Source organism: Oryzias latipes, chromosome 11, assembly GCF_002234675.1.
Source record: "Oryzias latipes chromosome 11, ASM223467v1".
NCBI classification, from domain to species: Eukaryota; Metazoa; Chordata; class Actinopteri; order Beloniformes; family Adrianichthyidae; genus Oryzias; species Oryzias latipes.
Window position 1 is genome coordinate 10200407 of NC_019869.2, and position 25340 is coordinate 10225746.

Here is a 25340-nt window from a genome sequence, read left to right on the forward strand (position 1 = left end):
CCTTTGCTGTTTTATGTATTTATTTGTTTATTGAGAATCTGTTTTAGTCTTTTAAAAGACCCACTCTGATCGTCTTTTAATCTATTGTAAAAATATACCTAGTGGCCTTTTAATTGTGATTAAGATATTCCCCCATATTCACAGGGGTTAGGGACCAGAGACATCCGCAAATACGTAGAATCCGGGAATACGGAGAACCACACTGTTTATTTCTTTTGAAATGATCAACATACGGCTAATAACTCACCCCATCCCAGAAGGTAGTACCAGTGCAGATGCTGCTCCTCTGCAAATACAGCCACCACGATGAGCGTGTGCAGGTAAATTCCTTCGCAGAGCATCCAGAAATAATTGCAACCCAACATGTACATGTGGAAGAAGTGCAAGACCTTACAGCCGACCTGAAAATAAATTGCAATTGGTTATTCGTTGAGCTGGATAGTTTTGAGAAACATATGTATTAGAATAAATCCTGCTGATATCATCTCAGAAAAAAAATAAAGAAAAATAATTTCTACTAAAACTAATAATAATCTAATAAAATAATTAAAAATAATCTCTTATCCCTCACAACAGACAGTCATCAGTCACTGCTATCCTTTTAGCACTAAGGAATGTTCATTTATTCATTTGCCCCCTTTGGAGATAAATTGCATTGAAAATGATAATTTTGCTTTATAGAAGACAAGGGAAATTACTTATACTGGATTATAAAACGTTTTATTTAGCATTGTCTGCTGTGTGACTAAATAACAGCATGTCTCATTAGGAATTCAGTTCCTTTGATTGAGTCATTATGGGAAATCATCACTTTAATAACATATTATTATCATGTCAATCTTGTCTTAGCATAGCCTACTAATGGTATAATCATCAACACACTTGTAGGTATGTAATAAGTAAAAATTCCTTTGATGACTGCCAAACAGAAAATTAGAATTGCTACAAAAAACGTTTTCAAAAGAAGAACAATATTAACTATAATAATAATAAAAAAATTTCACCTGAAAATATTTCAGCTTGTGCTCTGTCATGTTAATTACCTGTGTATTTTACATAAACCTCCACACTAATTTAGAATCATTATTGTGTTTCTGAGCTGCATTGTTAAGTTGTCAACATTTTGGACATTTCTGTCAGGGTTCCCTGCCAACCCCCAGCCACCACATTGAAATAATGAAAATCCCACTGGATAAGAGGCAAGAAGTCAAAAGAAAGTATTTTTTTTCATGCAAAACAGAAAATATGATAGTTTTCTTGAAACAAGTTTCTTTTTTACTTGCCTAAGACTCAGTTTTTCCAGTCTACCCCTTATTTAGAAGTGCACAAATTCTACAAAAAACATTTTCAAGATGCAGAAGCAGCACACCATTGGTTAACAGGCATGGCTGAAGTAACAGAAATTTATGTTCCGTCCTCACAGCGAGGCATACCTATGTGACAGATTTATGACCTCTACCTAAGACAACTTCAGAGTTTCAAAGAACTGGAAGCAGACATTCAGTGGGGCCACAAACCCCCAATAGAAGCATCTAGAAAAGAGAAATTGCATTATACTGCTCTGATTAAACACAGAAGAAGTGTAAAAACCTAGTCTACAAATACAGAATCTATTGCCCTTTCACCCAGAAAAATAAACACATTTCACATATATTTACCTATTCTTACTTTTTTTTTTTTTAAGGAAAGATGTGTATTTTGTTTTATTTTGGTTTATTGCTAAAGGAATAATAAATCTGCCAGGTGTTCAGCCTACCACTGTGTTTCAGAGATTTACAGAGAAACAGATCATACAATTTTGTGTAGACATCTGTTCGTAGTTATTCTCATTATATTTCATGTTAATAGCACTTGTTATAAATTAGCTCTGCATTATATAAGCAATCTGGAAAATTCTTGAGTAGCACTTGCATTGGATTGTCTGTTTCTGCAGAGTATCATCTTTGTTTTTAATAAAACCTTCATCTATCAGCTGTGTGCATCATTACTACACTGCAGTTCTGCTAACGTCGGATTTAAAGTGAAAGGAGAAGTCTTGCCATTTAGAAATTAAATGGCTTCTCAGAACTAAAAGACATTAGGGAGCACTTGGCCTTTAAAAGACCTTTTTTCTTTCCTTTTTTTTTTTACATAAAAATCTCATTTATTTAAACCAAACAGACAAAAATTGTCTTGGTGGTAAATGTGTACTTACTGGATTTCTGGCCACCACTTCAGGATTGTTGACCACAGTTACAAGATAGATAATAGTGAGGGCAGAATTAAGCACATAGGAGAAGAAAAGGTTCTTGTGGAGCGTGATCCTCTGGCAGCTCAGACTCCTGTAGGCCAAAATACACTATTATTATTTATGGTTCACTAATCATAAAATAGATAGAACAGCTGCGATAAATCTACAAGTAAATCCTGAAAACACCAGAAAAAAATTGCAACAAATGTTTGGAGTGCATTATCGTTTTAGATCCACATGGCCAATATAAAAAAAAAGATCAAATAAAAAAAAACAACCTGCATGAATCAACAAACTCTGATGTCACTCAATAAAACAAAAGCAGTGGCAAGTATTGGGATTTAGGCAATATATTACTCCCAAAAACTCCATCATATTTATAATTTTCTTTAATTTCTAATACATTCTTTTACTGTTTTAACAAGTAAAAAGCATTCAGTAGCTGTTTTTAATAATATGTTTCAAATAAAAAGACATTCGTAACATATGAAAACATAAAACAGATCCAGGATTCAGGTGAAGTAAGGAGCAGCGGAAAGTCTAATGGATTGTGCTGGTTTGGTGACAGAGTTGTGTAACATTAAGTGTCATCTGCACAACTATTTATGTCTTCTTGGTCTAATTCAGAGGAAGCATCTATATTTAAAATGCAGGGGTGCAAGAACTGAGCCCTGAGGAAGTCCACATGATATGACATTAGGCATGGGTATCATTAAGGTTTTAACGGTACTACCACTCTTATTGATACTGCTTATCCTTCCGGTATTTTAGCGATACTCTTATTGATACTTTTTGAGGACGAAAAATTAATAAATAACAAATTAAGAACATAAAGTATTTTATTTCCTCAATATGCAACAGTGTTATTTTAACAAAACATTTTACTTTATACATTTTTCCAACTTGAAAAGTAAAATACATGAAAAAAGAAGTTATTTAAAGAAAGATAAACAGCAATGTTTTGACATATTGCTGTCATGATGTAAATATAAAACATATTAAATAAATGTTTGAGTTCATGAGATCATCCTAGAGAAAGTCTCTGCTGCAACTCCCGCAGTGAAAACTGAGTCTGAATCTGACGCCCATGTTTCCATCTCTCTGACAGAGTCTGAAGCCAAAGTGGTTTTTCAATGTACATGTAAATCAAATGGTTTGAACTTTAAAACTAACACTTTATACAACTTTATCTCATATTTCACATTTAAAATATTGTCTTAAATATTGTTTTACAGCAACATGTGGAAGATAACTGTAATACCGAGTTTATTTATGTCAGTCTTCCATAGAATGATTCAAGTATTACTTTCACAGGTGGAATAAAAAAAAAAGTCATAAAGTGTTTAAACATACTGGTAAAGAAAACTTGTTAATAAAAATTGACCCATTACAACAAATATATAAAAGTAATATGTGTAGATTGTTTAAAACCAATGTAAAGTGAAAAAAATAAACCATTTTCAAAATTATAAATGTCCATGGTATTTTCCAAGTCATTGATAAATTGCAGAAACTTTTGCAAATGTAGGCACATTTTAATTAATTCCATCTATTGAGAGATAACACAAAACAGAATGAATGATTTTTTAGACTGTCTGAGTCCTGGTGTCTTTGGATCAGGCATTTAGCCGCCGTTTTTCCACAGGAAACCTGAGTATTTTTGTCTGGGACTCTTGGCAGTGCCGATTTGAAGTTGTAAATAATCGATTGGTGCAGCTATACACCATCACATACCATTGTAAGCTTCCCATCTGGCACGCATGAGAAAAAATGAATTTGTCAATCTCATAAATGTTATGACTACTATAACACTGTGCTTTGGTTAAATAAACATATTCTAGACAATTACTTGAATATTTTTCGGAAATGTTAACCTAAAAAGTCGTTTCTCATGAACAGTCAGCTGTTTTGCTGCGTCACTGATTTGGTTTTCAGGGGGTAACAGTCTCTGTGGTTGCGCACCTGTCATGAGCACAGCTTTTTATTTTACGAGAGGCTATAAAACTTTGCAGCTTCACTGATGGTCTCTTACAAGATCTGTTCTAGAGAGCAGCTGCCTTCAGGAGGGCTGGATTCGCCACATGAAAATTTACAACCCCAGCAATAACACAGCCAGTGAGGTGTCATTTCTAAATATTCCACACCTTCTGGCAGATGTCTTCTTTATTTAAATAACAATATTTTAAAATATAAGTAGTACCTGAAGTACTATTAAGTTTGTACAACAAACAGACCTTTCCTTTCGAAATACTTGCACAATTCAGAATAATTTACATTTGTAGCATTCCACTTTGCAACTCTCCATTGAAAAAAGGATCACCTTTAGAGTTATAGTAAAAGCATCCCAGTGGTCTTTTAATGATTTATGTGCTGTTTTTAGCCAAAAAAAAACTGTGTAGCTTTCTAGGACATAGTTTGATGCTGAGGAACACCCACCCCCTTCACATCACCCATATGTTTACACGCTCTCCCGCTAGCTTACTGTCTCACACCCCCAACATAACATTACCAATGCAACAAAAATGGCGAGCAACATACAGTAGATCATTGTCTACAAGCGGATCCATTCGAATGGAGCAGAGCAGGGAGTTTGTGACTCGGCCGGGGTTTTTTTTTTACACAACAAATACAATCTATTTCAAACTGTGTTCTTTCATCTGCTTCTGATTTTACAACAATTTGAACAAAGAAAAACTCAGAAATGCAATTAATTTATGTCCTCCATCATCAGAAAAATGCTACAAAAACATATTAAAAACATGATTTTCCATTGGAGTGGGTCTTCAAGAGTTTCTTGAAGTCATCTGTTTATACCAAATTTAGGTGTTCTTGTTTGCACAGAGGTACTACAAAAGATTTGCTGACTGGAAATCCTGCAAATAAGAGCACCCCTGTTGTTGAGCAAGCGCCATCCATGGGCCTGTCAGCTCTGTATTGACAGTAACCAGGACTGACTCTTGAAGGACGAAAAAGCCAAATAATTAACTGTGATTGCATCATTTATGCAAGACATGAAGATGAAAGCGAATCCATTACCTAAAGTAGAAGAAGATGGCCAGAGAGATAAGCAGGGAGGCAATGGACAAAGCGTGGCCGACAATTGCCATGTAGAACAGGATGTAGGCGGACTGCGAGAAAAAGACAAAAATGTAAAACTCCAGATTAACTGTAAAAAAATGTTTTTTTTCAGTTTGGACAAGTTGACCTGCAAACTGATAAATGGAAAAACAGATTTACTAATGATAAAGCAGCTAAAACAGAACAGTCAAAAAATAAATAAACTATACTTTTTTTTCTTTTCTTTTTTTAAATAAACTATACTTGTTGACACTTGTCCTAAGAGGGAACATGCACCACCCTTCATGCCCTTGAGCATGTCCTGCTGTCCTCATTACAGCCACAGCTCTCATATGTTTCACTTAGGTTGACAAGGTGGCCTGTATAATGTGAAAGTAACATTTTTATCCTTTATCCCTCATCCCACTCATGAGCTGCATTTTGTCTGGCTGTTTTCAAAAGGCTGAACCATAAGGAAATGAGGCGAAGCTCTCATTAAAGGAGCTGTTGGGGAAACCGAAAGTCCTCTATGTGGATCCAGTGCTGCTTTGACCTCTAGTCTTTGCAACCGGGATACATCCCCATAGGAGGAAATTAAAGATGCAACATAACAAATAAAACTGCTAGTTTTGTTGGAAAATGCCACAAAGATTAGAAAATGCAGCAACAAACAAATTTGGAAACCATTTCATTTCGTTGAAGTCTTTGGAAGAAAATAGCATTTATTTCTTCAAGCTTGATTTATTTTCAGCTATTTGTGTGAAAGAAATGAGGTGGCACTGAATGTGTGAATTCAGTGTCTGTTTTCTTAACAAAGCAAGTTTTAGGAATAAAATTATGTGCTGACAGAACAACGTTTATTTTATTTGCAGCTCCCTGCAAAAAAAAAGAAAAAATGCTTTCACATCAGTGAAAACAGCACTTCTTTAAAGTGCAGCACACCTCACATGGTGACTCAAGTCTGGGACATGATCATAAATTTTGATTAGTCACCCATTTAGTGAGTTCAGCTGTGACCTGAAATTGAGCTTTGTAATGAATGTTCATGCTTGTTTGTTTTGTTTTTTACTTTGTAGGAGAAGTAAATTCAGAAATCTTTTGCTGCTGCTCTTCTGGTTGATTTTTTGGCGAATGTCCTGAGATTTCTTTAGTTTTTGATGCCTACCAAGTTGAAAGCAAGTGTTTAAAGCTCTAATTAATTCATAGATTTATTGCATTGATCAGTCAGTCCTCATTTAATCAGATTACTAATGCTAGTCTGTGAATATCTATCAAATTCTGACTTGATGAGGACTTTTATTTTGCTTAACATTTAGCAGATTTGACTGCAGACCGACTGGTTGTGGGTGTCATCATTCCTTCTGGCTTCAGACACATTACCTGTTTGCATCAACCTGGGAGGTGTTTGGTTTTTAGGGTAGACTCTCTGATACTATGCCGGTATGCTGCTGTAAAATCCCAACCTTCTGAAATTGGATGCTTCAAAAACATTTGACTCTTCACAGGGCGATGACCAGGTTTTCTTTTTTTGTTTGTGTCTCAAACTTTTTGGGTTTGTAATGCTTGACCCTAGCTCTGCAATAATTCTGACTGCTTTTTAGGACTTTGGCTACATTGACAAAGCTATTTTCATGCATTTTCTTTCATGAAATATCGATTTGATTAATGCAAATGAATATCAAAATTTGCATCCATCCATTTTCTAGTCCTGTCTGTTCCTGGTCAGTCTCACAGCAATGCTGGAGCCTATCCTAACCAATTTAAGGCAAGGGCAGGTAATACCGTACCGCAGGTAATACTGACAGTTTGCCAGTTCAACACAAGACATATTAATAGTCTCACGTTAACCTGTAAAGCATGTTTTTGGAGTGTGAGAGGAAGCTAAAGAGCTGGCAGAAAACCCACAAGGAGAACTATTGACTGTGTACAAGAACTGGACTAAGTGACCTTATTTCCCTCGTGTTCCAAACAGGAAGTACCTGATGGCTTCAAGAAGCCAAAATCCCATAGACTTCGATAGAGAAATAAACAGCTGTAGCTTATTGTAGTAGGTTTAGGGGTTGCCATCTGGACTTAGTTTTTAAAGTTAGAAGACGTTTCACCTCTTATCCAAGAGGCTTTGTCAATTCTGAATTAGCTGGTAAAAGAGCTGGTATATATGTGCTCATGGTGGAGGAGTCAGACCTGAAACTGGACCTGAAACTTAGCCTCATGGTTTCGGGTCGTTAAGAGTCCTTCGTCCTCAGCTGGGGGTTGGGGAGCCAGTGACTCCCTCCCCAAAATGGCCATATCTTTCAGCTGTTAACGACCCAGGTGAAACTGGTTCGGTTTGTTTGGGTTTCAGAACACTGCCGTAGATGGATGGAAGAATAAACCTGAGATCACCCTTCTTGTTAAGCGGTTTATCCTTCTTGACAAAGATGGTTTCTTTCACTCCTCGCTCAAACCATCCTTTCTCTCTGGCTAGAATTAGGACTTCACTGTCCTTGAATGAGTTGTTTTTGGCCTTCAGGTGGAGATGCACTGCAGACTCAGGTCCACTTGGGTTGGCTATGTGATGTTGGTAAAGCCGTTTGTGTAGAGGTTGTTTGGTCTCTCCTATATACTGTTCATTTGTGCAGTGGACAGAGTGCACAACATTACTCTGTTTGTGGCTAGGAATTTTGTCCTTTGGATGAACAAGTTTTGTCTGAGAGTATTAACTGGTTTGAGATGAACTGGGATGTTATGTTGTCTGAAAATCCTTTTAAGTTTTTCAGACAGGCCTGAGATATAGGGAATTGAAATACTGTTCCCTTTCGACTCTTGTTCCCTCTTGTCTTGTTTTCTTGTATGTTAGGATCTGGTGAATGGCCAGTTGGGATATCCACAGGTTTGGAGGGCTTGACGGAGATGTTGCTCTTCTTTCTTCTTTCTGTCAGAGCTTGTGTGCACCTCAGCTATAACTTAGTCATTATATTTGTCAGAATGACCATTCTTTCTTACTTTTTTTTTACATCTTCTTGATAATCCTAATTTTTGGATGATATTTTTCTTATGTAGTTTAAAAAAAAAATGTCAAAGTAAAATTAGAAAAAACAGTTTAAATAACTTAAAAATACATATTTATCCTTTAAATTTTTTATGGTAATGTACATCAAACTACTTTATTGCTCATTTCCATCTGAAGGGTGAAATTCTGGCTTCTCTAGGTGATGATTTTCTGTTTGTGGTTTGTTATTTGAGCTTGTTGCTGTTGGTGATAAGAAGACAGTTTAAGTGTGACACTGGCCACACAGTGGTGTTAGCTCAGACACTCCCCTGTGTAGCCTGAGGGACATGAAGCTCAGTATAGTTTGATTGTTCTGTTCCAATAACTAAGTCTGTTTGTCTAGACAAACAATCCTCTATGCGCCTGGCTGCCCTGCAACTGAGATAAGTATTCGCCTTAAAAAATAAAGTAAATAAATATAAAAAAGCTGATAAAAGCAGGCACTCTGTGACTTTTTGGCAATTTAGATTCTAATCTTTCTTTTCTATAAATATCCCAGCATTTCTCGCAAATCGATTCCAAAGAATACTCCATCTCTGGGAACTATTTGCCTTGAAAAACTACATTTAATCTGCTCTGACCAAACTCCAAAGGCGAGAGCCCCTGCAGCACAAAAGAAACTATTCTGCTGACTCATCTCATAGAAGCAACCATGCAGCAGATTTAGTATGCTGGAAACTTTTTTCATTATAAATTACCTTCAGCTTCGCCTTAGTGTTTTCATTGCAGAGTGTGTAGTTGGACCAGGTCCTGTTGGTATCCGGGTGGCGAAACCACTGCCCATCCTCCCCGCAGTATTTGGTTGCTTTCTCTGAAATTCGGCCATAAATCTGTTCGCTCAAAATCAGAGGATCTTCAGGGGAGACAGATACTTCAGTTTCGCAGCTTACCCGTTGGGTCAAAGTCATCAAAATAATTAGGGCAGTTCTGGGCAGCGAATGTTCCCGCTGGTGTATCCTCCCAGCACAGCCAGCCATCCCAGTTCCGACTGCAAAACGGGCCTGAGTCAGGGCAGGAAGAATGCAGCTCAGCATTCAGAGAGCAACGAGGAAAAAAGTCCAGAATGACGGACAGGTACCTGATTTGTTATAAGGTGGATCTCGATGCATTTTCTCAAAGCATTTATACTGGTTGTCTAGAATTTTTTTCCGGACTAACTCCTTTTCCTTCTGATTATCCTCAGGAGAAGCAGTTGGTTCGTTGGTGGGCTCCACCTCAGGGTCTCTGGAAAACTGGGCAACTACCTGGATATGATGAAGTCAACAACACAAACACTGATGACTATGAGGCTCAAACGAATCTCTTTATAGCGTCAATCTTAAAGTCTCCAATCATCTTTTGATCTGCTTACACGCTCTCCCACTAGCTTACAGCCCCTCATACCCCCAACATTACTGGTGCAACAAAAATGGCGAGCAATATCAGAGCTATCCAGCTGTAAAGTTTAAAGTCAGATTTCAGCTCAGATGAAGAAAACAAATGGATCTATTTGTCTGTAAATGGATGCATCAGAATGGAGTGGAGCAGGGACCTTGTGGTCCTCCCAGCATACTTTCTATGTCACAAATACGATCTTTTTCTAACATTATATTTTTTGTCTGCTCCTGATTCACAATGATTTGAATAAAGAAATACTCAGAAATGCAATTTTAATCCCAATTTTCTCCATAAATGTTCTCCATCATCAGAAAAATCCCACAAGAACATGTTAAAAGCACAAAATCTCTGCCATCTGTGTTGATCTCAATGCAATGGTTTATGTTGGTATAGGATCAGCTGATTCACATTGATTGCAAGAACGGTCCAAGAATAAGAGTATGTCAAAGGGAGTGTGTTATTTATCATTGACGACATCCTCGATGGTGAAGGGCTAAAGCACTATGCTTCTGTACCTGCAGCTGCCTGGGGATGCCTTGTCAAAGGTTGGAAAGGTTTGTCCCCTTTGTCCAGTGTTAAAGCTGGACTGTTGGGGCAACCGTTTAGACAGAGATCCTCAGAACTCAAAGCAAACAGTTCCAGATCTTTCAAGGGACACAGTGTCATTTCTAACCCAGTTACAGTCCCAACGAGTTTGGGTCCATGCCAAGGCTTGCTGTGGGTGGAACTGGTCCAAAACATCTCTACTAAAAGGCAAAGCCTCACAACCAGGGGTCAAGTTGCAACATAAACACAACTTTATATAAATCACTTTGTTAATATTTTAATTGTAAAATGATTGAAAAAAATATAGGTTCATATCGAGGACAAGAAAAAAAATAGGAGGAAAAAGACAGAGAATTTAAAAAGTGTCAAGTTTTAACTTAGAATGCCAAGAATGCAGTATTACAGTAAAGCGGGATGGTTTTATTCCTCTGCAGGAAGCTTGGAATTATTTTGGAGCTGAACCTGAATAGAGCATGAGAGCAAGACAGAGAAATCTGAGGATTACAAAGTAATACAACAATCATGTTCTTGAACACAAACATGTAAAAGCCCCTCAACAGATCGCACACGTCATTGTTTGAACTGATTCTGGTTCTTAAAGACCTTAAGGCTTTGAGCTGTCATCGGCTGCACATACCCGGGCAAGGGTTACAGTCCAGACACATACTTCACACAGCAAAGAGAGGAAAAACATACCTGCAGATGTTGCAGCAAGGAAGAATAACAGACCCACTTTTTAAGAGTCTTAAGAGGGGTCTAAGAGGGATTTCTGTGGTACAAGTTCATGTTTTTCTGTTCTGTCTGGTATGTCTAACGACGTGACCCCTACAATAACTCTGAAGGAAAAATCAGACTGTGTGCCAAGTTAAGATCGTTCACGAGATAAGAGCGTTCAAGCGTCCAACCCTGCTGCTAGAACTAGATAACTACAACCTGCATGGTCTATCATCCTTCTGATGGACTGTTTTGGCATAAATAATGCAGAACTTTACCCTCAACCTGTCGTTGTTGTCAACACACAGCGTGTAGTTGGTCCAGGTCATATTGCTCTTTGGGTGCCGAAACCACTGTCCATCTTCACCACAATATTTAGCTGCCTTCTCTAGATATCAGGATAAAAAAAAAACATGTCTTAACAAAAGTATAGTTAATATGTATAGTCTTAAAGAACAATGTCTATCAGGACTCACCAGTGGGTTTAAGGTCCGAATAATAATCAGGACAGTTCTGAAATGCATAGACACCAGCTGGGGTGTTGTCCCAACACAACCAGCCGTCCCAGCTACGACTGCAGTGCAGGCCTGCACAAAACAATACAGGTTTATGTGGCATGACACAAAATGAATGAGTTTTCGGACTGTTAGGTCTCATTAAAGCCATGAGCTGTGTTCATCCTGAAAAGGATTTGTGCGTCAGCAGATTCCAGTTTAATTTTAAGTCAATGTACAGATGTGAGCAGAGGTCCGCTTTGCGCCAGTCTGTCAGTAGCGGAGTTTTGGTTTGTGGAGTGATATGGCCATCGTGGTGTGTCAACTGTTAAAAAATTTGAACTTTGGCAAAGAGAAAAGACACCATGGAGTAGAATCTGATAGTTCTAATTCTGAACTTTCTAAAGGTTTTCTTATTTGTATGGAGAAAATGATAAAAAGTTCCTCTAATTTTATTCCTATTTTTATTGACTATTGCCGGACAGGAGCAACACCAGACCTCCCTTGGGTTTTTTTTACCACTGACATCTAAAACTGATGTCTAAAGATGCTCTTCCACCATGTCATTAGATTAATTTCATTTCGGTAAAAAAATACAGAAAATTTCACGTGATTTTGGTTTCCTTTAACACTTCAGCAAAAGATTAGATAGAAGATACTAACTAATTTGGTCGATTGTCGTTGATTTGATGGATTTAATTTGACTTATTGCTTTGTTTCAAGCATTAAAAGTTAAGGAATAAGATAATAAAAAATGACAAAACACATATCAAACCTATTTAAGATATTAAGTCATATATTGATTAGAAAATAAAGAAAATTAACCTGGCGTAAGGGGACAATGACCTCTTTTTGACAGTGTATTTACTCATAATAATAAATACGTGTATTTACAGTTATATAGTCACACACAAAACATTTGATTCAGTAAATGTAATTATTTTTTTCTTACTAAAATGTATTGATATACATCTTCATCTCCTCACCACACTTTATGTATACCCTTTTTTTTGTAAAGCTGGGTTCATTTGTTTTGCTCACATCAGAATTCAGGCTAATTTTCACACCAGTCAAAAGAAGCAAAGTGTGTTGCAGACCAGACTTCCCAGTGTGAAGTCACACAGATTACCATTGCAACAACACATCATCAGTAGGGTAAAACTAACATGTCTCACGACGGTTTCCTGGTGTAGTGCGTTCCTGCGTTGCACGTGTAAACACAAGGTGAGACACCTCATAAGTTTCTGTACCTGACTTGTTATGAGGCGGATCGCTCTTCATTTTCTCAAGGCATGTCTTCTTCTTTTCCAGGATGATCATTTTCGTTCGAACTCCTGCATCCTCAACGCTCTGCTCTTCTGTGGCACCTCTGACAAAAATTCTTTCCTTTGGGAAGACAGCGTTTTGGTTAGTTTATGATGGAAGCTGTCTCGTTTTTCCATTCATTTCAGACAAACACCTAATAAAAAATACCTCCAATTTGTCTTCTAAAGCTGCCTGACAGGTGGAGCCAGTCTGGACCCAGTTACCCCTTTCATTGCAATATCTGGTCACCTTTTCTGTGGTGAAAAAGTAACAGATAAACAGAGCATATCCCCCAAACCTCACTTTCACATCCATGTTATTGTCATGTCAGGGTTTTCAATGTTAACATGTTACCATTGAATAAATAGTTTGATTTGGTTTAATCTTTAGATGGTAGTTACATCATATTCTCAAAATGTCAACCTTAAAACCTCATGCACATGGGATCCATTGCTGAACTTATAAGGACATCACATCATCAACAACTAGAGTAGTATTTTCTGGCAGTTCATCAGCTCCTAAAACTCCCCTCCAACTGTACAACCTTTCATACCCACAGCATCTGCTTTTAAGAAGCCATAGGGGGACTAACTCAGGTATTTCAAGAGCAATTTCTTACAAAAACGTCCTTTCTGCCTCTTGATTTATACTCTCACTCCTCATCCATCTCTCTGCTTCTGCTTCCAGGTCTCCTTTAGCCATTTTTTCTTCTTTTCTCCATCTTCAACCTCTTTCTTAATCAAAATGCATTTCCCCAATCTGACATTACTTGACTCTGGAAAGCTTCAGCCAGACGTCCCTGAATTTTGCCTTTCTCTCACATATATAAAAAAAGTTAAAGTCAATTTAAATTATTAAAACAAAAATTCTGTCTCTATTTTGAATTGTAGAACACAATTTGCTTTTTTTTCCCCCTTGGAGATTATGTATTATTCTTTACTGTTTACGAACTTTGGCGTGAAATCCTCCTCTGGCGTTTAGGAAAACATCTGGGGTTTCTTAGAGAATCTGAGGCCATGCCAGCACTTCAGCTGCACCTTAAGGCACACTAATGCCGGACTGGAACGCAACTCACAACTACAAATGAGGCTTCAGCTTATCCCTTTCAATAAGAGCAAAAATTGCCATGTCATATATTCTCAATGTAATACAAAGCGTTGGTTTATTCAAAGCAGGAAATGAAAATTGATTTGCAATCCACACAGTGGATGTTTGTTTATTACACCTCATATTTTATCCATGCGCTTTGATGCATGTTTTTGTGGTGCGCTGTACATTTTCTACACAGAATTTGGAATGAAATGGATATAATTTATTTTCGCTTACTTTGATCGTTTGCATTTTGACTTGACTCAGTTTTGAATTTGTAACGTAAATAAACCAAACTAAACTAAATGACTGATTCTCCTTTACGTGAGGCTTTTGCTGTCTCTGAGGAAAATTATGATACTTTATGCTAATATTACATTATCATTAATATTATCAGGACAGGCATTTTAGTCTTAAATCTCATTGTCTGAAGCATACAAACAAGTACACACAACAAATAAAAAAAATCACAAACACATTTGTAATATAATTAGTAATATAATATAATTATTAATTATGCCTGGGACAATTAAAACATTATGAAATTGCAGAGGTTTTGTCAAAATTTACAAACTGTTGATGATAAACTTAAAGACCCACTCAATGGAAATTGTTTTTGGTGTTTTTAACATGTTATTGGAGCATTTTCCTCATGTCTTAAGGACATATATAAAGATAATTCATCTTTATATCAAATTAATCTTAAAATTGCATTTGTGACAATATGTCACAAGCCAGAAGCTCCCTTCTATGATGTTCTCCCATGTTGATGCATCCACTTGTAGACGACTAGATCTTCATTTTCCTCATTTGAGCTGTCATCTGGCTCAAAACCTTACAGCTTTATAGCTTCAATGTTGCTTGCCTTTTTTGTTGCACGGACAATGTTAGGTTGGGAGGGTGAGGGGATGTAAGATAGTGTCACCAGATGGATGATGGGAACAGTCCCGCCCACAACTCTGAGGCAAATTTCTAATGAACCACTGCCGCTCTCAAGAAACTGTCCTAGAAAACAACTCAGCTTTTTTTTATACTGGCAAAACCAGCTTAATCATAATTAAAAGACCATTGGTAACACTTTTCAAATGAATCAAAAGATGATCGGAGTGGGACTTTGATTATAATATATAATTAATGAAAATTTTGCTGCAAAGACCTAAACAGTTTTAGAGTATCAGACCACTGTAGATTATTTTATGTAAAAAAAAAACTGTCATTAAATGTTCTTTCATTTACTTGAAAAGAAAATTAGTATTTAATAGAACTAAAATGTATTTATCTCACAGGCAAAAACTCACTCATCATGGCAACTCAAAGAAAAAAAAAAACAAGTGATGGTACAATTACAGCTCAGTAGATATTGGATCAAACAAACTAATAAGTAAATAGATACATAAATGATTGTTCAAATTTTATGCAGATTTTGTCCTGGGCTGGTCATACAGATGAGTTTTGCAGTCTGATGGTGGTGATATTAAAAGACCTGCTGTAGCGCTCGTTTCCACATTGTGGGTGTCTGAGTCTGCCGCTGAAAGAACTTCTTAGTCCTTCAGTCGGCAGCAGTGGGTGAGAGCTGTTGTCCATGATGGATCTGAGCTCGGTCAACATCTTCTCCTCACCCACCTTCTCCACAGAGTCCAGCAAGCAGCCCAGGACAAAGCTGTCCCTCCTGACCAGATTATTCAGTCTCTTCTTGTCCCGGTCTGTGCTGCTCGCTCCCCAGCAGACAACAGTGTAAGAAAAGACAGATGTCTGCACACTACAAAGGACCTCAGTCTCCTTAGGAGATGTAGGCCACTTTGGCCCTTCTTGTACAGGTCATCAGTGTTGTGGGACGAGTCCAGTTTGTTATTGAGGTAAACACACAGGTACTTGAAACTGGCGACCATGTCAATGTCACTTCCCTGGACGTTCACCTGTGTGTGGAGCACCGTTCTTCATCTTCAGAAGTCAATCACCGTCTATTTGGTCTTGCTGGTACTTCAACACAGGTGATTGCTCTCACTCCAGCTCACAAAGTTCACAAAGCAATATTCAGTTCACAAATATTCCTTTGTCAAAGCATTTGTTTTTTAATCAATTTTCAGTACTTTTTGTTGTAATAAATGGTCTTTGTAAAGAAGTCAAGTCTGTTCTTACATAAAAAAGTATGTTTATCTGGTTGAAATGATGCACCATAATTCTAGTTGGTCAAACTGTGTTAGTGCACATAAAACCTGTGTCTAAAAATACGTGCTAAGAAGTCATAAAGTCTAATGTATTGCATAAGAAGTACAAACAAAAGCTCTAGTATAAACCGTAACGATTAAGAACTGTGCTGAGGTGAAACCCTCACTTAACAGGAATTTGACAGCTGGGAAGATAAACCAAACTAACATATTTGAAATCTCTGAAATGGTCCTGACCCCAGGGTTTTCAGACACAGTCGTTGAGGTCTGAATTACAGTCTTCCATGTGTAAAGGTGTGCAGGCACGAACCACTCTTAACATCACATCTCCAGGTAAAAACCGTTACATTGACAAAGTCTGAACTGAACACTCAGCTCCCAAACAAAACTGAAGGACAGAAACAGTTCCTTCATGTATCAGACCAAAGGTCTAACAATGCCGTTTGTCAGACAACCCAAAACATAAGTAACGGATAAACCCGAAGAGATGTCCATTATAAGAAAGTAATGGATGATCTGTTCACGTCTGACGGTTGCTTCTGCAAAGTCCATTCATTTCTAATAGTTGTCTGGCATTATTCTACTTATACCATGGTCACTTACAAAGGAAATGATTATGAAATCATGTGTTAGTACTTCAATCTTGTTTTTATTTTTTTACATTTAAATTGTTCTTCACAAGAAGCCGAATATTAGATACATGGTGGGACACGTTGTCATGGTAACCTGCAGCTTGCTCTGCCCCAACCAGCGGAGAAAAGTGGTATTTACTGTACAGTGATCCCTTGCTATAACGCGGTTTACTTTTCACGGTTTCGCTACTTCACGGATTTGCATCGTGCATTGTGTTCTGCATTCTGATTGGCTAAAAAAGTCACTCCGCTTCTTCTCTACCTGTGCGTCAATAATGTTGCAGTTTAATATGTACAAGTATGTAAATCAGCTTTCCAAATTACGTACATGCAAATCATCTTGCAATTTCAAGTTTCTCTAAAACCCATAGAAAAAGAGCAACACCAACTGTCAATCACTATGTTCTTCTCCCGAACAAACACACACAGCTGCACCGCGGGCTTGAGAAGGAGAAAACACTGCAGCTTCTCAGACTGAAGAGCATTAAAATACACCTGAGCCACTATTTGTCCGTTTGTACTTTGTATTTTTTCATGATCATTTTAAATTTTCTCCCGTTTAATTCAATTACTCTCGGGTCGCGGTGGGCGGGGCTAATCTCCGCGATTCGAAGCCTTCTGTTTACATCGATGATTCAAATTATTATTTGACAGTACAGAAGTTATTTGTTGAAAAAAAACGTTTTTAAAGTACTTTGATTTGTGAAACAAATGCTTGAGCCTGTAAAATGGTTTGTTCTTTCTTTTCTATGTATAACAGAGTATTTAATTGTATAATAATTGTTTTAAAAAAAATAGAGGTTTCTACTTCACGGATTTTGCCTATCACGGGTTCTTTCTGGAACGTAACCCCCGAGAAAAACAAGGGTTTACTGTATACTAAACGTCACTTCTAAGCGCCTATTTTTGTCCAGACGATGAATAAAAATGTTGTTTCAAAGAAACAAAGTCATCAAGTATTTTCCTAGATTGCTTTGATTTAAGACTTATTAAGTCTTACACACCGGGACGACTTTCGCGCGCGATTTTCGCCGACGTTTAACGCCTCGTGACTAAACAAAGGGCACCACTGAGAGTGTGCACACCGACGCGAAAAAACGCCACGCGTCAAAGTGTCAAAAAAAAAAAAACGCCTCGGGTTCGTTTTTTTTTTTTTTTTGACGCGTCGTGTTGAAATCTATTCGACCAATGAGAATGGCGCTTTTGCACACGTGTCTGGAGCTTCTGAAGTCACAGTAAAACACAACTTGGGGGCGCTCAAACACAAAACTGCCTTGCTGAGCACACATACCAGCGAAGAAGATAGACGCCAAGTAGCGTCTACACTGCCGCGAAGAAATAATGACTGACATTCTAAAATATCCCCGAACCAAGCACCACTTGGAGCTACTGGTGCTTGAAATATTCATGTTTTCTTTGTATGATTCTGACAAGCGCGTAAATACTTGCTCTCTTCTTCTGAGTGAAAAGCGACTTTAAGAAGCGTAAAGTTGCGCAGCGCCACCTTGTGTACAGGAGTATTTCTGTTTTATATTAAGCGCCATCTAATGTCAGGGAATGAAGTTGCATGTTCACTCGGCTCATCGTCAGCGAAAATCGCCTGGGTGTGAACACAAAAAACGTGGCGAAAAACGCTGGCGAATAACGCCTGGCGAATATTCGTCCCGGTGTGTACGGGCCTTTTAGATTTAAGATTTTATTTAAGACTGCAGAGTTATAAACAGAGATTCTGCTTTAAATAATGCAAGTTACAAGTTCCTGGTAAGAGTCATACTGGTTCGTAAAAAGTTGCTATAAAATCTAAAAGTTGGATCTGGTAAAATATGTAAACAATCAGAGGCAGACAATTGCAGCTAAAGAGTTGATCCAGTCTGTAAACTTTAAATGTCAGCTAGCTCAACAACAGTAAATACTCAGGGACTGAGACTGAAGAGGGCCACATCTTAAGCAAACTTTCTCCTCTGGTCTCACACACACAGATACAAGTTTGAATCATTTCCCAGAGATGGAAAAGAAAAAACAACGAGTTATCCAAAAACCAATCTCCTGCAGCTCTTAGTTCAGCCAGCTGGTTGTTCTACTCTAATGAAAAGTGCAAAACTGTCTTACCAGTTGCATTCAGGTCAGTGTGATCTGGACAGTTTTGTGTAATAGCCGTCCCAGCTGGTGTCTCATCCCAGCACAGCAAACCATCCCACATATGAGCACAGAAGATACCTCGAGAGAGAAAAAAAAGAGGAATGTTTAACGACTATAATTAGCAACCCACTTCATCTGTGTCTTCAGACGTGTGTTGCCTGAAGAAAATCATTTCTACAGTGACAGCGTCTACCCAAAAAAACCCTCTCAGGTCACATGTTCTTGGAAAATGGTTGGAAGTTCTACCACTGTCAGCAGCTCGTGACAATATTGCTGTGTTTCCACACTTGGGACACTCCCTTAGAGGTTTGATTCAGCCCCCATAAGCATCTCACCAGTTTGGTTTTCTGGGTGGTTTTTCTTGGACAGCTCGAGACATTTGTAACGACCACGGCTCAGCGCCTTCTCACTATGTCCCCTGATAGTGCTCACTTCAGGACTGAGTGATGGGCCTGACATTGGCTCGGTGCCTGCCTCCACCCTGTGCTGTAGAGAAGAAAAGAGGGCATCAGAGTCGAGAGAAGAAGGAAAAAAAACGCGCTCATCTCATGCTCAACTTGGCAAATATGCTTGCGCATTAATGAGTGCAGATTAGAGGATCACAGCTCATCTGGTTGGTCATAATGTAGGACTTCATAGCCATTTCATTATGTCTGTGGTAATATGAGCATAAAATGTCTGAATTTTTTATGCCCTAAAGTGCATCTTCTTTGTGCGAGAAGGTTTTAGATCTTCAAAGCTGATCTGCTCATGATTTTACTCGCCTTTTAGATGCAAGTCATCCTCCATGCAAATACCTCATTAAAGTGAGTAGGAGATTTGGTTTTCTGCAAATGAATCTTATCTAAGCTCTATTGTTTGTATTTGGATAAAGCATTTAAATGAAAGACTGCTGCGTGAAATACTAATTCTGATCATGCTGCTCAGTGAAGGATGAGGATAAATAAGCATATTGTGGTGTTTAGCACTTTCAGTAAGATTTAATAAATCATTTAAGACATTTTAAGTAATTTCTAACCAAATTGTGTCCACAAGCCTCATCAGAATTGCAGGGAAATCCACATTTTCTTGCCTCTTTGCATCAACCCAAGTAAATCTTACCTGTTTTATTACAGTGTGGGACAGACAAAACACAAAGCACGACTTTAGCCTGAATGCTGATGTCCCATGTAGCAGTTTAGCAGCCGTACATATGATGTCACTCCAAGCATCGAAGTAAATGACGTCATACATACGACCACCAGGCCACCACCAAGATCAACATGTGAGCTGGAGGGAAAGAAAGTCGCTTTTCCTCTGAGCTTGTGGAGCCGAAGCCTCCTCCTCGTGTATCTCATGCACTAATTCTTCTTGATTTTACATGACAGGGTCAAGCAGCGATGCAGACACAGAAACACAAGACAGAGAAGCATGCTGCATGTGTAGCAGGCATAAACATTTGTCTGGAAAGCCACAGAGTGATTGAATGCAGAACTGCAACAGGAAGAACAGTGATTAGGAGAAAAAAGTAATAAAAATTCATTTTTTATTATTTCTTTTTATTCTGTTCTTCTGTTTTGCATTGTATGTGTGAATGTGTGTGTGACTGGATGAATGGGTATGTGACTGTAAAGCACTTTAGGCCTTGTAGGTAGAAAAAGCGCTATTTAAGTATACGCCATTTACCATTTGACAGATGATAGAAAAAGAAAAAAAATGAGACACGTCTTTATCTTGGAATTCAATTTTTGAAGTCTAATAACAACAGAAAGCCCCAATAACAAGATGACAGCTTGTTCTAACAAACCTGCTCAGGGTTCCACAACTCTTAAAAGGAGGCATTGACCTTAAAGCATTTAGAAACAACATGAGCTCAGCCAGAACATGGAAAACTGTGTACAGTCACAACATGGGGTCATCAACCGCTGCGGTGCATGGTGTGCATGGTGTGCACGCTGAACTGTAACATCACAACCACTTCTGTCAATTTGTGAAGGAAAGATCTCCCGATAGTCTGACTCTTACATATTGCTGCATTGATGTAACTTCCTTACAGACTGAAAATGTCATCTTGTGTTTTTTTGCTAGAAACATTTGCTATTGCCCTTTGCGCAATAAATCAACCAGAACATTCTGAGACGTCTGTGTCTGGACCAACCGAGCAGCTGGTCGGCGATGCTGCAGGTGCGACCAAAAGGTAAAAGTTGCCCACACTGTGCTGAGAGCGTACTCCTCATTTGTGCTGATGCAAAGAAAGCAACGCAAAGCCAAATCAAGCTCATGAGATTTTACCCACCCTCAGTCCAGTTGCTTTCCAAGTCTGTTTAAATTGTGACAAAAGCAGTTTATTCCAAATCAAGCTAAGTTGTTGAAACTGGAAAAATAATGCAAAACATTTCCCGAACAAGGAGCCAAAAAGCTGCACAAACATGATCCCCGGTCTTAATCATCCTCATGAGGACAGTTTGTATTTGGCGGACAGACGGCTGGAAAACGAATTTGGCGGCTGTTGGGAGCACATTTCTTTGACTGCATGGTGCCAATTGTGAAGTTTGGTGGAGGTTGGATTATGGTACGGGCTGTTGTCAGGGCAAAAAATTGACTGTTTCTGTTGAACACTTTTAACACCAGAGCTTGAGCTCAAGATTTGACATTCTTTTGACAACTGTAACCCCTTAACACAATTAACATATTTTCGGTAAATTGTAGAGGAGAAAAGCAGCTTTGTATGGTGGCCGACAGGGATCACACTACATACAAAAGAAACAACGCAACGGCATTACCCGAAGCACAACGACATAACCGCAGCAACAGCATAAACAGCAGCACCAGAGCTTGAGCTCTGAGCTCCTTATTTTACATATAAAACTCCACTTTACCGACACCGAACCCCACAAAGCCGGCTCCACTGACAATAATCTGATTTTGAGTCGCCAAAAGGTTCAGAATCTCTTTGTTTTTTAAACCTATTTGGAAACAAAGCTTCACAAAAGGCTCCACATATTTCATCTTCAAGCTAGGCTTAGATAAACTGAAAACTTTGGTGTTTTTTCCTCGTTAATCTATGACCTTTTTCTCGTAAATTTACGAGATTTTAAGTTATAAATTTATGAGATAAAAACTTTTAAATTTAACACTTAAAAGAGCGTTAGATGCAGATGTCATTATGTGGAGAGCTGGGTAAATTTATGTTTTTAGAGTTTTGACAAATATTTCAAAGACTTCTCTCCATCTAACTCTACTGACTGACACAAAATCTTGACCTAAGCTTCACTGAACACCTTTGGAGATACCTGGAATGGAAACTGTGAGGGAGGTCTTTTTATCACACATTGGTACTTGACCATCCTAAATGCTCTGCAGACTAAATGAAGAGAATATTTCCTCAGAAACACTTCATCATCCATTGAAATCTTAGTAAAAATGAAGGCAGTTCAGGCTCCAAAGTGTTTAACTCTTAACTGAAGCACATTTTGACTTTTATTGTCCATGCACCTATGCAACACACTCATGCCTGAGCAACAGAAAACTAAATCAGCATCTAGACTAACACCAATTTAAAAACTATTTTTAAAATTAAAACAAAATGTGCTTCTTTACTGACTGATCTACCAGTGGGGTAAGCATTTTTTACTTATTTCTAAGGGGCTTGTTTTTGCAGTGTAGCCTTTAGGGAGCCTCTCTGCAGACACCTGCAACGTTTTCCAGCGGCCTGACTTGATGCATGGGCTCAGCTTTAAGTCTGGATCCATACATTAAATGGGATTTAAAAACAATCAGTCTTCCGGCGATGCGAGTAATGGCGAAATTAATCCACATTCATGCAGGATCAATGATCATAGCCCCTACACTGGTTATTTTCTTGTCAGATGATAAAGAACAAAAACCTTTTTTGCAAACATGATAATCATTTTTAGTTATTTTTTTGTCATTAATCCTGCTGCTCGTGGTGTTAGGATACAAATTTCTCATTTTGACTTCTACAATTTTGACGCTAATGGTAGCCCTTCTTACGGTGGCCCTGAAGTGCAAATCACATGAACAAATCACTCAACGCAAAAACATATTAAAGATCACAACGACAATTAAAAAAGCAGAACAAATACTGAAAAAACATTACATTTAAAAATCAAAGCAAAATTCCAGAAACCAAGACATAATTTAAAAAAAAATTAAACAAAATAAATATGGAACGTTTTAGAAAGCAAAATTTTTTTCCAGAAAACAAAATGAAATATTAAAAAACTAAACAATAAGAAACCAGAAAAGGCTGGTTTTGTGGGATACCAATGATTGTATCATGTTTGATTTTTAATAAATGTATTTTTTGGTTTTCTGTAAAAAAAAAAAAAAAAACATTTCAGAAAACATACATTTCCTAAATTTACCCATAAATTTCTGGTTTCATTTTTTTCACATTTCATTTTGATTTCTGAAATCGCTTTACTTTTATTTTATTTAGTTTTTTTGGAATTGTGTTGTGGTTTGTGGAATTTTGTTTTGATTTCTAAAATGTAATGTGTCTTTTATTATTTGTTTTGCATTTTTAAAATTGTCATTGTGATCTTTACTATGTTTTTGTGTTGAGTGATTTGTTGGCGTGATTTGCACTTCAGGGCCACCGTATTTCTCAACTGCAAACGATTTACGATGCAAACCACATGCATTATTGAACCAACTAAAACAGCGCAGCATTGAGAACACCGTCTTTGTTAAAATCCATGTGGCAAAGACAGACGTGAACACCTGGATCATTTATCTCTCTGATTATTCCAAGAAGCACGTCTAATTAAAAAATAAACAAGCAGAGAAAAGCAATTAAAGATTGACATTCTTGATGACAAATATGGATCACATACTACACGTTTATTAAGTTCGCACTGAATCGAATGTACACGCTTTATAAAGTGAGGACTTTCAGAACTTTATCTTGCAGTACAGTCTGTAAATTAAAAAGTGAGAGCTTACCAGCAGAAGTAACAAAATGATCCAAGCTGGCCTCATGTTTTCCACTCAACGGGAAATCTCTGGAGAAACACAAAGTAGAAGAAACGCGTTAAGCCCATCAGGAAAAATAAATTGTGTACCATGAATGTGACTGACTGAACAAACATTTGAGCGTTTCAGTTCAGGATTACAGTTTCTCTGGAGAAAAGTAATCATTCATCTAAAATGCAAAACACCGCAGCATTTGAGCTTCAGCTTGTGACACTTTGATGAGACAGAAAACCAAAACAATGGAGTTAAAATGGAAAGTTTTATGAAAAAGGCGGCAGACAGAAACTGTTGGAGTGATATTTAATCAACTAGTGCTGAAGGTCTATCTCTCCACGTTACCAAGGAGAAATGAGCTGTTAATATACCTAAGAACTCTAGCTTCTGGGTACCCTTTATTATTATTATTATTATTATTATTATTATTATTATTATTATTATTATTATTATTATTATTATTATATTTTATTTCCCTTCATTCTGGCCTGGTCTCAACCGTCATTAATGCATGAAGAACCCAATCATTAAACCAACCAGCTCAGCTCAACCCAACATTAAGCAATCAAAAAACCAACATCTCTGCAAACACAACAATATACTGCTTTAACATTCACTTTAACCAGCGTGGAATTTTTGACTGTAAGTAGATTTATGAGCCTGGATTCTTCTGTAGGTCCAGCATGCTGATAGGCTCTGTGAAAGTCATGGCGATAAACACTACTGCTTTGAAAACAACAACAAAAAGTGCAATTCAGAGCAACCGGGTAAGAGAAGAGTAAAGCATAAAAGACCCCTGCATGACTTTTGGGAGGACAAAAACTTTTTTTTTTTTAAAAAGCACGTTTAGTTCAGTGAATAAAATCATTTAAGGTACTTTAATATTCAGTTAATCACCTCTGGGTGAGCTTTTGACCATGTGACTTTGTATAAAAGGAATAATGAGCATGCCAGATACAAAACTAAGTAGGGCTTTTCAAAGTAATCTTAGTGAAACACATTAATGATAATGACTTCTTAACACTAAAATATACAGTAGAAGTCCATATCATGAGGTTGAAACACATTATGTATTATAATTGTATGCAGCTGGCACAAAAAGTGTGGCCATTCTTGGTAGATACGTTTGTGTGTCTATTTCTGAAACTAAAAAATGGTAAACCTGCGCAAGAAAGGCTTTTGTTCTCAATCTGCAAAAATAAAACTATGTTTATGTGAAAAATCTAATCGTCCACTGCTAATTGATCACAGGCTACCCTTTCAGCAAAGCAAATCTCTGGACACAGCAAGAACACTTTGTCAAACAATCCAATTAAGATAGACTTTTTCATGTTTCTCTAATTATCTCTGGTTTTTTATCCTAATCTCTAATAATGGATTACCTGGCATGTACTATGTGTGTTTTTCAAGCATTAACACACAATCTAAAATGTATCGACTTTATTTAGACTGCTAATATGTTGTCCTGTTCTGCTGCTCATCCACACTTTCTGGCATTCCCCTCCACTTTTCCCAGCCTTTCCTTCGTCCTTCAGCAGCAGAAGACATGACCATCTGTCTCTCCTTTTCTTATCTTAATATCTTCAT

General features: G+C 37.7%; 1 protein-coding gene across 1 annotated transcript in view; it reads right to left on the reverse strand.

The window, feature by feature from the left end:
* Positions 1-25340, reverse strand: part of calcr (calcitonin receptor) — a 62663-nt gene that overhangs the window by 13378 nt on the left and 23945 nt on the right. Inside the window, exons 2-14 of the mRNA XM_023959873.1 lie at positions 23730-23788; positions 19118-19268; positions 18753-18860; positions 12923-13008; positions 12700-12835; positions 11432-11542; positions 11234-11343; positions 9397-9562; positions 9209-9319; positions 9017-9129; positions 5267-5358; positions 2195-2321; positions 248-401 (exon numbers count right to left, since the gene is read on the reverse strand). Coding sequence (XP_023815641.1) covers positions 248-401; positions 2195-2321; positions 5267-5358; positions 9017-9129; positions 9209-9319; positions 9397-9562; positions 11234-11343; positions 11432-11542; positions 12700-12835; positions 12923-13008; positions 18753-18860; positions 19118-19268; positions 23730-23765 — 1501 coding nt within the window. The 5' untranslated portion in view covers positions 23766-23788. The remainder of the gene's footprint in view (positions 1-247; positions 402-2194; positions 2322-5266; positions 5359-9016; positions 9130-9208; positions 9320-9396; positions 9563-11233; positions 11344-11431; positions 11543-12699; positions 12836-12922; positions 13009-18752; positions 18861-19117; positions 19269-23729; positions 23789-25340) is intronic.